Source organism: Boleophthalmus pectinirostris, unplaced genomic scaffold, assembly GCF_026225935.1.
Source record: "Boleophthalmus pectinirostris isolate CB_2022bp ecotype Guang Dong unplaced genomic scaffold, ASM2622593v1 HiC_scaffold_17, whole genome shotgun sequence".
NCBI classification, from domain to species: Eukaryota; Metazoa; Chordata; class Actinopteri; order Gobiiformes; family Gobiidae; genus Boleophthalmus; species Boleophthalmus pectinirostris.
In genome coordinates, this window is record NW_026571115.1 from 31,505,540 (window position 1) to 31,519,464 (window position 13,925).

Here is a 13,925-nt window from a genome sequence, read left to right on the forward strand (position 1 = left end):
TTAACTCATAGGCCTAGAATATCACACAAGTATTTAGCAAATATGGGATAATAAAATTATTCTGACATTTTGCGTGAACTCTGGGTGTACAAAAGCCGCTTGTTAAAACTGAGGGAGCTTTTCTTATAGTACTTAATGGGCCTTAAAATAGAGCCCGGATTCATTATAAAATCTCTCTCCGCTTCGACAGTGGACCAAACACCTCCATAACGACTCCCCCCTATGCAATTTATAACCTTGTGTCAAATGAATGCTCCTTTTGTCATCGTAGCTTTGAAATTTCTCTACTCCACCTCTTGTATGTAGAGTATTGTATTTTCTGTACTGTATTTATTGTACTTTTGATACTTTACTTCGCCAACATTGCCTGGGAGTGTGATGCTAACTGTAGGCTCTGCTCTGTCTGAGGCTTTGTTAGACTTTTATCTTTGCCATGGAGATTAGCACAAAATGAGTAAGAGTATGAAAATCGAACCTATGTTCAGTAGTTTAATCCCCATTCCATAATGTTGTTGTGTTTTTCATTCATGTTAATTTAGGCATAAAATAAACCAAGCAAACTGTGCTGCACTGAGACACTCTGTGCCCCTTTTTTGGACCCCCACCCACAGTTTGAGAACCACTTCTTTAAGATCACTTCCACTGGCACTTTACACAAAACTGTAAAGAAAGTGAAGAAAGTGGGTTGGCTTTTAAACCTGTTTTTTCAAGTTCCTAACTGGAGTAACATTCTCTTATTGGTTTTGCAGCGGTATTTATCAACCTCTGCACATTTACCAAACGCACGTTGTGACAAACACAGATGCATTTGTGCGCTTTTATTAGACAAACTTCAACCATGTCATGGTAAGAAGTCAATTGGCAGCTGTAATGAAATATGATCACGCTCGACAAGTGTCAGACCTCGAATCCGAGACAAGACCGAGTCCAAGACGAGACCCAAGACCATAAAAAGGTCTCGAGACCGGCCTCAAGTACTACGACTCTAGTACCACACTTTTTAGCTTGTCTGTAAAGCCAGTTCTGTTGTCTTTTGTGCGCTTTATCGCTTTTACTGTCTCTATTCAATTTTTTTATTTGAACGTATTGTCTTATTTTATTGTTCTATATCTTAGTTTATTTTTATTATTATGTATTTATTCCAGTTCTTATTTGGTTTTACTGTTTTATATTTTCTTAATAATGATGGTGGAGCTGAATAAAGAATCTTTTTTTTATGTGAACTACTGTGCAGCACTTAAAACTGTTGTAAAACTGTTCTCCATAAATAAACGGGATGTATTGGAGAGTGGGGCGGCCACAGTGATCACCGCTGTGGCTCAGTCGGTAGAGCGTTTGCCCTCTGATGAGACGCTGTCGGCAGCATAAATCTTGTCTTCAATTAGTTTTCCTTCAGGCAGACGACTCTGTTCGAGAAATGTACTTACCTTGACATGTTGTGTCTGCCGGCTGGGAGTTCTGAACATCTCTCAGAGCTACAGCAGCCCCGACATGTCAAGGTAAATATAACTGTAACGAAGGTGTCTGGCTCTAGGAAAGCAAGTGTGCCACTGATGTGAAGGTTGACAGTTCTATCCCTACATGAAGAGATGAGATTTTAGAGAAAGTCGACTTCTAAAACCTCTTCAGGCGTGTTTTTGATTAGAGAAGAGGTGTTTTTGATTAGGGAACAGAGTAATAACATGGTAGAAAACTGTTTCAGAGAGTAAGAATCATGTCTTTGGGCTTGTCATTAAATTAGACAATCATGTAAAAGGTACACTATGTAACTTTTCTGATGTTCCGCCACAGGATTATCTCTGTGGTCATTACCTGGAACATTTTGACTGGTAATGATTATACCTTTGGAGACGGGGCGTGTTGCACTTCAGCAATTTCTCATGTTGAAACTGCACGTGCCTCAGCTCTGTGGTGTGCAGTGTGTGTGCTGTAGCTCCTAGATGAGCTACCTGTCCAGCCACAACCACAAACTTTGACAAAAAGGAGGGAAAAAAAAAATACATAAAAGGACTGAGAAACAGCGTAGAATTTTGCAGAACCAAAAGAAGTAATAGATTTTGTTCTGAGTGTTTCGAGAATGTTTTCCACATCTGAGAAACACGTGATACAAATTAGTAGCTGTGGTTGGACTGTCCCAAGTTTGGGCGATGTCACGCTCTATGGTCTGCATAGACCGTTGAGATGAGTGGACGAAGCTAACACTGTAGCCGCCGTGTGCCAAATAGGAAGTTCTCCAGGAGGCTCTTCCGGCTCCTTCTGACTCTGGCTCCAGTTGACTTACATTAGGATTTTGTCGCCCCTCTTTCTGTAACTGCTGCTGTGAGCCTCTTCATTTTGGTCTTGTGAATGTTCTTATTAACCTGCTCTTCATGATCCTGCATTTTTGGTTTTTGTCCATCAAAAAAATTCTGTTCATAACATAGAGCCTGACTCCAGATTCGCTCCTGTAATCGTGAGCATCACGAGCCTCATTTGAGTAACGCCGAACGCTATGGGCGACTTCACACTCACTTAGTCGGCTTCTTTTATGATGGTCTGATTCCAGACCCTTGTGGGTTCGTACAGAATGTGGAAGAGCAAGTCAACTGGAACAGTACTTGGAAAAAATCGACAGGGACATTGAAAAGGGCATTGAAATCGACATTCAGCCAGTCAAGAGACTCTTGTGTTCACTACTTGCAGTTTTAGGGACGAGTTACAAGGCCAACACTGTCCACTGTACTACAAGGAACAGTAAAAAATATTTTTTTTGTGATGGTGATTATTAAAAATTGTGAAGTCATGGTTTATTATGAAACAATATATATAAAACAACTGAAACAAACATTAAATGAAACAATTGGCATTACAAAAAGAAACCCAAAACAAAACGTATACTTATCCAAATCAGATTACTGTATATGGCGTCTATAAAGTGCTTAAAGAGGAAGTATCATGCAAAATCAACTTTTATCGTTATAACATTGCTCCCTCATCATAAACTTGCCTGAAAAAGCTTTAGATATCATCCATGCATGTTTGTTTTTACAATCTCTCCCAACTTATTCAGACTCTCCTTTTGGTTTTGCTGTAAGATTCTGTCCAAGGCTCCGCCCACAAGCCTACGTCACCCACACTCTCACACAACAATTCTCAATAACTATACAAAAACATGATACAAAACTGTACACTGCTTCACAAACCTGATGGGATGTGCTGTAGTTTCATTAGTGGGATGCATGCTGATTGTATTTTGATAGCGCTCTGAAGGGGGAGCAGGGACCCAGAGCATCAAAAACAGAAATAAAGCTTATCAAACATCACATTGTTTTCAGTGAATAAATCATTTCAATATGTGATGTGATAGTTAAAACCCCAAAGAGCGCAAAAAATGAATAAATAAAATGGTGGACTCAAGATACTGCAAGTGCATCAACTATTACAGCCACATCGTCTAAAGCAAAAGAAAATTACAAGTTTTTCGTATTCGTATCCTTCTACACTCGCATACCACTTTCAGAATCTAGTGCATTTGTATAACTTGTACATCTCCTTTCTTTGCAATCATCACTCCTTCAATGCCAGCCTTTTGTGCGCGCTTTCGATTCCACCCCCATTACGCGCCAGATATGGGTCCGAGACTGATTATAACCTTTCTCCTCCAAATATAATACAAAATCTGAAGCATTATACCTCCATTGTGTCCTCGCGTTAGAGCACACTTGCGATAACGCTCGGTGAATCACGAGTGAGTAGATGGACTTTCATCGAGTACGTTGCCTTGTTACATAACCACCGCCACGGAGGGAACTGGTTATAGAAGCAGTTATTTCACGATGCTTTCAAAACGGTGTGATTTATCTGTGTTTTGTGGGTTAAACTGGGATAAGACACTACAGTCACTTCAGTCGTTTTGAAGGTGACTGGTTACACGAAGGCCATCCAGTGCAAAACTAAGAAGAATAATGCATTGGATTTATTTTAAGGTACACTGTCTAACTTTTCTAGCCAGGCCCGGACATCCGCGTATCACTGTATCACGGTATCGAAACGATTTGCATCCAGACACGTCGTTTCTGTGTCCACAAGTCTTCCCTATCCACACAGCTTTGAGCATATTTGTTTATGTTTTACAGAAACTAAAAACTGTACGGCTAATTTGCATAAATCGAGCACTCAAAAAACACTCGATATTGTGCGCTGATGCGGTTCAGCTTCTGTCGGACTAAAGGACACGACTCAGTGGAACATGAGTGTTCTTTCTGTGACAGAGGGGTGTTCTGCTGATGGTGAGTCTGTTCTGTGTTTCTATCGCGTTGGAGATGGTTCATGTTAAACTTTTGGTCGTACACACAGACCGTATTGAAAGGACATATATATTCTAACCTCTTAGCGTTTTGGCGGTGAATTACTTCGCGGCGCACAGACCTACATCAGTGTATCAGCGTTTTCAGGTGTCCACACAGTGCTGGATCAGATCTGTACTCAAATGAATTTGTGGGAGCTGCCGGCACCAGATCGTTCCATCTCTGGAGCCGTTTTCAATCGGATTAGTGTGAACGAACACTGCATCCACAACGAAAACGACTCGAATACGTACTAGTGTGGACGGGGCCTAAAATTCCATGACTTTTCTAGGCTTGGAAAATTACATTTTCAATTTCCGTGACTTTTCCAGGATTTCCATGACTGTGGGATCCCTGTATGTAAGATTTGTGAGTTAAACATGCGTGAATGAAACAAAACACAACTCCAGGTCTGCTTTTGAGGAGGTCACAACATTCTAACATGCCTTAAAGCTCACAAGAGTCAATTTTTCGTAATTTTGCACAAAACGACCTTACCGTAAGATAAAAATATGTATTCAGCTCTAATTAAATGTACTGAAGCGGCTGTGCCATTTTTCTTTTTCATCGTAAAGTGTCTACATCTTAACGATAAAGTGTTTTTATCATCCCCAAACCAGAAGTGTGTTGTCAGCATGCTAGCAATTGTTGTTAGTGTCACAAAACTCCGTTCCGGTCCCGTATATATGAATGGACATATATTCTATCCTCTTAGCGTTTTGGCGGTGAATTACTTCACAGCGCATAGAACTACATCAGCGTATCAGCGTTTTCAGGAGTCTACACAGTGCCGGATCAGATCTGTACTCAAATGAATTCGTGGGAACTTGCGGGCACCAGATCGTTCCGTCTCTGGAGCCGTTTTCCGACAGATTAGTGTGGACGAACACTGCATCCGCAACGAAAATGACTCCCAATACGTACTAGTGTGGACGGGGCCTAATACGTAACCCTCTTTTTGTCAAATCCAAATGTAAACACTTGGGAAAAAAATCATCCGTAGAAGTAAAATACCCCCTTTTTAATGTTTTGTTGACATTCAAAGTGCATTTTCAGCTTTATCGATTTACTCTCTCAGTTTAATCCAGAAGAAAGTAGGGTGGGCTGTCTTGCCAAAGGGCGGAATTAAACTCTAATACACTAAGTAGATCATTATTTTACTTTTCGTTTATTTTTAAATCGCAATATTGATCTAAAACAGCTCAGTAATGGAAATGGGACCTTTATCTTCTTGTTAAAAAAAAAACTGCTGAACAAACAAACAAACCGTCGCCTCTTCACTGTGCCATTTCACCGAAGAACTTTTATTTCGTTTTATTGTTGAAAAGTGGATATGTGGGACTTTAGAGCCCTGTATGTATCACTCTGAATCCTTTTTTTTTTTTTTTTTTTTACATATAAATGCAACTCAGTACAGGGATGTGGGCGGAGATAAGTGGTAGTTGAAAATATGCACACATCAGTTCTTGCAAAGACTTCTGTAGATAATTCTATGAAAACAGCATATACACAGTTTAGTAGTGAAAAAAGATGATATAGTGCTCTAAACCAGGACTAAACCAGGACTAAACCAGGACTAAACCAGGACTAAACCAGGTCTAAACCAGGTCTAAACCAGGTCTAAACCAGGACTAAACCAGGACTAAACCAGGTCTAAACCAGGACTAAAGTCAGGGCTAAAACCAGGTGTAAACCAGGATTTAACCAGGTCTAAACCAGGATTAAACCAGGTGTAAACTAGAATTAAAACCAGGACTAAAGTCAGGACTAAAACCAGGTCTAAACCAGGACTAAAGTCAAGGCTAAAACCAGGACTAAACCAGGTCTAAACCAGGTCTAAACCAGGTCTAAACCAGGACTAAAGTCAGGGCTAAAACCAGGACTAAACCAGGTCTAAACCAGGTCTAAACCAGGTCTAAACCAGGACTAAACCAGGACTAAAGTCAGGACTAAAACCAGGTCTAAACCAGGATTTAACCAAGTCTAAACCAGGACTAAACCAGGTGTAAACTAGAACTAAAACCAGGACAAAAGTCAGGACTAAAACCAGGATTAAATAGGACTAAGCCAGGTCTAAACCAGGACTAAACCAGGTCTAAACCAGGTCTAAACCAGGACTAAACCAGGACTAAAGTCTGGGCTAAAACCAGGTCTAAACCAGGATTAACCAGGACTAAACCAGGTCTAAACCAGGACTAAACCAGGACTAAAGTCAGGACTAAAACCAGGTCTAAACCAGGACTAAAGTCAGGGCTAAAACCAGGTCTAAACCAGGACTAAACCAGGACTAAAGTCAGGACTAAAACCACTTCTAAACCAGGATTTAACCAGGACTAAACCAGGACTAAAACCAGGTCTAAACCAATTCTAAACCAGGACTTAAAACAGGATTAAAGCCAGGTGTAAAACCAGGTCTAAACCAGGTCTAAACCAGGACTAAACCAGGATTTAACCAGGTCTAAATCCGCAACTTAATAAATACCTTTTTTGTGTTGGAATGGCATAATATTAAAAAATGCAGGGATTGGAAATGGAATGGAAAAAATGCCGCCACTCCGACAATCAGATGTCGATGTCGGAATGGCAGCATGTAAGCGTTTTTGTGAAATTAGTCATCTCGTTTACATTTCTTGTGTTCCGTTTGGTCTCAGCTGGCCCCAGACGACGCGTGGAAGTGCCCTCACTGTAAGCAGCTGCAGCAGGGCACGGTCCAGATGAGCCTGTGGACCCTGCCGGACATCCTCATCCTCCACCTCAAGCGCTTCAGGCAGGTGGGCGAGCGGAGGAACAAGCTCACCACGCTGGTACACTTCCCCCTGAGCGGACTGGACATGACCCCGCACGTCGTCCCCCAGCACCCGTCCAAGCACCCGCCCAAGCACGCGGCGGCCCACCTCCAGCACCCGGTGACGCCGGGCTGGAAGCAGGGTGCCCGGAGGAGCCCCGGATCAGCCCCGCCGGAGTTCCTCTACGACCTGTACGCGGTTTGTAACCACCACGGAGGCATGCACGGAGGACACTACACGGGTAAGTGTGATAATAACTGTAATTTAACATTGTTCTGGTAGGTTCCATCGCAAAAGAAAATAAAATTCTGTTAAGTGGGCAAAAGTTTTAAGAGTGAATTTGTTCTCGCTCATCTCATCCTAGAGGCTACTTCAGTTCTGACAGGAAACTGGCAGTGGCTCACTATTCACATTTTCTTTCGCTGTGTCCAGATAACAACAGAAATAGTTTGCGTGGTGTTTTTTTTTTTTTTTTTTCTTCTATACAGTCGTCTCTCGCTATATCGCGGTTCACCTTTCGTGGTCTCGCTGTTTCGCAGATTTTTTTTGGTGCGATTTTACATGCTTTTTTTTTTACAGCCTGATTGGCTAAGGCAGGGGTGTCAAACATAAGGCCCAGGAGCCAGATCCTGCCTTCCAAAACCTTTAATCCGGCCCTCGGCTGATTTTCTAGTAAAATATTTTAATTAGATTTTCAGTTAAAATATTGGTAATTTTCTGCGCCGCTTAGCATAGCAGCGTCTCTGTGCGTGGCCCCTCCCACCAGAGCAGCACAAATGAAGACTTGCCTGTCCCGATCGTCCTGTTTTAGTCCTAGTTCAGTCCTGGTTTAGTCCTCCTCTTCAGTCCTGGAATCAGTCCTAGGTTAGTCCTGGTTTAGTCTTGGTTTAGTTTATGGCGTGGGCAGCGCAAAAGTTATATAATCTTGGGTTAACGGGCGGGTGTGGTGTTGTACTTTGCGGGTGCAGGTCTCCAAAAATGGACCCGTGCAGGATTCTGCGCTGTAGGCTCCATTACGGAATAAATGAATCTTCGGTTCGTTACATAAAGAAGGAGGAAAATAACAAAAAGACAACAGAAGCAATAAGTTTTAAGAAGGATGTAAAAAGGGTTGTAACTGTCCTGTGTGAGAAAAGTGTATAAAGTGTGTGGTGAGGGATTTTACAGACTTAAAACAGATATAATAATTGTAAAATATAAAGTTGACTACTTCGCGGATTTCTCCTGTCACGGGTTATTTTTAGAACGTAACCCCCGCGATAAACGAGGGACCACTGTACACACTGAAGACATCAAATATATGAAGTATGATGTATGGAATTATGTAGTAGAGTAAAAAGCGTTTATATTTTATATTCACATCCTCAAATTTGCCAATCTTTGCTTTATCGAAAAATATTTTGAAGGAAAAAAATATATATCTTTGGTGCTAATTTGTATAAATACTTTGAATGAGAGGGTGTGTCCAAACTTTTGACAGGTAGTTTGTGACAACGTGAAAATGCTTTTGCCAGTGTGAACAGTCACATTCTGAGCTGTGCCAAACAAGAGCTCTTGAAACAGGTGGAGTGGGAGCGACTGCGGTGTGAAAGCTCTCGACCTACTTTCACCGTGCAGTCTGTGACCAAAGTCGATAGTTTGGAATTTGATCAAAAAGATTTTTGAGCTCTGGTGTCGTACACCTGGGGCATCAATGCTTAAAATTACTCAAGATGTGTGTCAAATGTTTGAAATGCGCAGAAGATTACAAATATCACATGTTATCTCGATGCCCACAATGCAGCATTAAACTGCCCATCTCATGCAAAATAACTCTTTTCACATTGTAACTTCTGCACATATACAAGCACAATTTGGGTTTTGGAACATCCATTACACAATAGTTATGAAATCTTACTGATTTCTTGGAGGCAGTCACAGACCAGGAGCTTTGAAAGACAACTCATCCCCCCCCGCCCGTCCTGAGAAAGCACAGGCTCCGCCCTCCAAACATGACGTAGGCTCTGAGTGAGCCACCCTTCCTCCGCCATCTCAGGGAGGGAGGGGGAGACAGACGTGCACCCTGATAGTGGTAGGAATAAACCTGGCGATACAGCGCGGCAGCCACATGTGTTGGACCCGGAATCAGACGAGGACTTTGAGGTGCACGAAGCGCAAGCACCGCATCGACATCAGCTGAACATTACTGATTGGTAAAGTATTAATAAACACTAGCAGATAAACTTATTATATCATGTACACTGCAGTGTAGAACAGTGAGCTTATGCTGTCGCTTTTGTTTAGGTGTTCATGTGGGAATTGTCAGCCGATGCGGGTGGAGGCGGTGGAGCAGGGGAGGTGTAGCTGCCACGTCATCGTTGTAGCAGCTTTAGTTGGTTGTCACGTGGGAGGGTGGCAGAAATACGCTGCAATGTGTTAAAAAAAAATGCACAATCAATCTAAAAAACACTTTGGCGACATATACAAGGCCCACACATCACTCTTAGAAGGTAGAAAGCTCTGAAAAGTTGATTTTGCATGAGATGGGCCCTTTAAGCCTCGCTCAGACTGCCCCCAGTCCAGCTGCAGCTCAGTGTGGGACCTGGTGGCACTCACACGAGGACCGGAGCTCTGCTGTGCTGCTGTGCTCAGCCCCTTTGAAGGCTGCACAGAGACAATTGGTTCCTGCAAAAAACACTTATGAAGGGAAAAGGCTTCGGCATTTGGCAACAACAGAATCCAAATGAATTACCCAGGACCTCCGCTGGCACCACCAGACTGATCTGTGCAGTCAGAGCTCTTCTCGCTACTTGTAATTATACAGAATACTTTTGACCACCAGTTTGAGCCCAGGGTTGCTCCCGATTTACACCAAAGCGTAACACAGCATAAGAGCAAGTATTGGCTTTCCATTTTAACCGATCAGACACTCTACACCAGCAGTGTCATACACAATTCAAGGCCGTCATGACACTACATGCCTGCTCAAATTAGACAGGAGTTCTAATTTTACAGCGTCAATGAAGCATCTCCAGGCTTTTTAGCAGGGAAAGACAGGAAATGGGCACATATCATCAAAATAAACTTCCTATGCTCTTTCAAATTAGGTTTTCTAAAACCACTACAGTTGCTTAAAAACCATGCATCACATCAGGAGCTCAGGGAATGACTACGGAAAGGTTTACAGCCGTAGAGGACAAATATAAAACACTTTCTGACATCAGACAGAAACTTTACAAGAACAACTTCTGAAGGAAAAGATGCGTAGAGCACACGAACTAAGTTAAATGATGAGTATCTTCATTAATACAAGCACTGCAGATACGGCTCATTATCACTGCAAAACATCGTTCCTCTTTTTGTTGTTTGTATTGTGATTTAAAACATAATTCATCCAATCAACAATTAATACATAAACCCTGTAAGTTTAGTGTTTAAATCCACAGAGGCTGGAGTCGCAAGAACAGTTCTGTAGCCTCTGGTGTAAATTGAAAGTTTTAAAAGTACACGCATAAGCAGCTCTGCCTACGTTATGTGCTGCTGACGCTCCTGGTCTAAATTCCGGGTTAGTCCTCCAGACCCTGCCCCTCCTCCCCCTCACTCTCCCCGTTAGTCCTCCAGGTATGGCCCAGTTTAGCAGCTCTATTTGAAATATGGCTGTGGATGGAGTTTAGTGTTTAATCCCACTTAAAATCGTACAATTTTTATCACAAACTTCATCCGAAATCAGAACCTACAAAATCCGTGTGTCATTCGTTCATTTGTTTTTCAATATAAAACCAAAAATAAGAAAATGAAAAAACAACTGTTTTCTTCATTATCTGTCTCCAAAACCAAAATGAAAAAACTTTGTGTTTAAATGAAGAATGGGAAAAAAATGGATAACGGCCGTTTCCCGTTTCCGTGACTTAAACTGTGATGCCGGACTTTTGTGCCAAATATAGACTGAACCAGGACTGAATCAGGACTAAACTGTTTTCAGCTCTGGTCTCAGTCCTGGTCCTGTCCTGGTCTTAGCCCTGGTCTCAGTTCTGGTCTCAGTCCTGGTCCTGTTCCTGGTCTTAGCCCTGGTCTCAGTTCTGGTCTCAGTCCTGGTCCTGTTCCTGGTCTTAGCCCTGGTCTCAGTTCTGGTCTCAGTCCTGGTCCTGTTCCTGGTCTTAGCCCTGGTCTCAGTTCTGGTTTCAGTCCTGGTCCTGTTCCTGGTCTTAGCTCTGGTCTCAGTTCTGGTCTCAGTCCTGGTCCTGTTCCTGGTCTTAGCCCTGGTCTCAGTTCTGGTTTTAGTCCTGGTCCTGTTCCTGGTCTTAGCTCTGGTCTCAGTTCTGGTCTCAGTCCTGGTCCTGTTCCTGGTCTTAGCCCTGGTCTCAGTTCTGGTCTCAGTCCTGGTCCTGTCCTGGTCTTAGCCCTGGTCTCAGTTCTGGTCTCAGTCCTGGTCCTGTTCCTGGTCTTAGCCCTGGTCTCAGTTCTGGTTTTAGTCCTGGTCCTGTTCCTGGTCTTAGCTCTGGTCTCAGTTCTGGTCTCAGTCCTGGTCCTGTTCCTGGTCTTAGCCCTGGTCTCAGTTCTGGTCTCAGTCCTGGTCCTGTCCTGGTCTTCCTGTCTCAGTCTGGTCTCAGTCCTGGTCTGTTCTGGTCTTAGCCCTGGTCTCAGTTCTGGTTTTAGTCCTGGTCCTGTTCCTGGTCTTAGCTCTGGTCTCAGGTCTGGTCTCAGTCCTGGTCCTGTTCCTGGTCTTAGCCCTGGTCTCAGGTCTGGTCTCAGTCCTCGTCTCAGTCCTGGTCCTGTTCCTGGTCTTAGCCCTGGTCTCAGTTCTGGTTTCAGTCCAGGTTCTGTTCCTGGTCTTAGCCTCAGTCTCAGTTCTGGTCTCAGTCCTGGCCCTGTTCCCGGCCTCAGTCCTGGTCTCAGTTTCTGTCTGGTCCCAATCTCAGTCCTGGTTTCAGTCCAGGTCCTGGTCCCAGTCCGGTCCTGGACTTAGTCCCGGCCTCAGTCCTGGTCTGATCCCGGACCTGTTTTAGTCCTGGTTCAGTCCGTAGTTTAAATCACGTAAACGAATATCCATTTTTTTCCATTATTCATTTAAACACAGAATCAAAAACTGAAAAAAAACAAAATAATAAAATCGTTATCTGTTTTTTCATTTTGGTTTTGGAGACAAATAATGAAGAAAATTGTTGTTTTTTCGTTTTCTTATTTTTGGTTTTATTTTGAAAAACAAATGAACGAATGACTCTACAAAATGATTCTACAAAACTATACTTTTCTCATTTCTGCTGGTCTCCTTCATGATAAATGTACTGTAAATATCCTCGCACAAAGGCTTCCAACCTATTCAAAACTTCCATATTGTATTGAAAACCACAAAGGCCCACCCACTGACCACTTCACGCTCTCGTCCCTCAGCCTTTTGTCGGAACTCGGTGGACGGTCAGTGGTACAGCTTCGACGACAGCAGCGTGGAGAGCGTTCCGGAGGGGGAGGTGTGCACGCGCGGGGCCTACCTCCTGTTCTACCAGCGCAGGGACTCCATACCGGTGTGGTCAGCCAGCTCCTCTCTCAGCGGTAAGTCCCGGCAAATCCCCCCCTCATCACAGAGCCAAGGATGAGTCAGAGGCACTCCACATCCGACGGACGCAGTGTGGTTCCGGTACATTAAAGCTCTTGCAGGTGTTCTTTCTTTCTCGGTGCGTGGCCGAGCGTGACAAAGCCTCCGGGGCCTCGTGCCGCCTGGTTTATCACGTGTTTGCTCGTGTGCAGAAGCGGGTACAACGACTCTCTGTACTGCAACGTGAAAAACTTCCTTAAAAACGTGGGGAAAATCAGAAACGGCCACTTAAAGGTTGTATGGAGGATTTTTTTTTGTTTCAAATTGTCAATGATAGCATTATAGAGGTGCAGTAGCCTTGTAATTATGATGACCAAAAAAAAAGAGAATAAAAATTCATCAACTCTGGACGTGGTGGGGCTAAACATTTGCCAATAGATAACGACACTGCCTCGTTATCTGTGAGCTGACAGGCTGTCAATCAAACTCCCTACGTTTCTAGCGTAACTGACTTGCCTGCGCGCTGCCGTTACGTGGTTTACGTACGTCTGTCACGCAGTCCACAGACGCAAGACGCACAGACGCTGTTTACTCCACCAACGCAACAGTTCTTAGCGGCTTTTTTTGACCTATATCTTCCTCGCAGTTCGCACAAAGTTTGTTGCAATGGCGACAAGAATCCAGGAGCAGTTCGCCGCAAAAGAAAGTCCGTTTTTGAGGTCGCTGAAAGAAGAAGACAAGGGGAAAAAGCAGCAAAGCCAAACTAAAGTGATTCTTGTAGATTCATTCCAGCGATGGCGCGACTGAAGCAGACGCAGGGTCTAAAGACTGACGCACTGGTCCACAAATTACTCCTGGACAGGAAACTTCTGCTTATTATGAAAATGTACTTTATTTCCAAGAACTAGACAAACGTTTTTCAGGACACGAATGCGATATCCTATGTCTGAAAACGTAATTTTCAAGGCAAAGAAAGAGTCCGCTTGCTGCTGCGTGTTGTAGCTAGTTCATTCGCACGGAATCTCCGCGCACTCTTCTCTGCACCCCTTTCCTGCTCCTGTCCCCGCTGCCCGATCCGCTCTTCCCCCCTGCTCCTCACTTCTCCGTCTTGCCTAACCAACACTGTAGTTAGTTGTTTACAAGTCATGTGCAGCGCACCGGCTGTAAACAAACCTGTTTCTGGCGTAAGGAGGAGGAGGGAGGAGGCGTTTCTACGTAGGAGCTGTAGGGGAGGGGGGGTGGTTTCACGCATGCGCAACATTTGAAAAAGGACAAACAGTCGCTGGATTTCTCGTTCCTTGG

At 43.6% G+C, this 13,925-nt stretch overlaps 1 protein-coding gene across 1 annotated transcript in view; it reads left to right on the top strand.

The window, feature by feature from the left end:
* The window catches only part of LOC110154948 (ubiquitin carboxyl-terminal hydrolase 43-like), a 222,893-nt gene that overhangs the window by 165,775 nt on the left and 43,193 nt on the right, over positions 1 to 13,925 (top strand). Inside the window, exons 12-13 of the mRNA XM_055152938.1 lie at positions 6,977 to 7,352; positions 12,482 to 12,640. Coding sequence (XP_055008913.1) covers positions 6,977 to 7,352; positions 12,482 to 12,640 — 535 coding nt within the window. The remainder of the gene's footprint in view (positions 1 to 6,976; positions 7,353 to 12,481; positions 12,641 to 13,925) is intronic.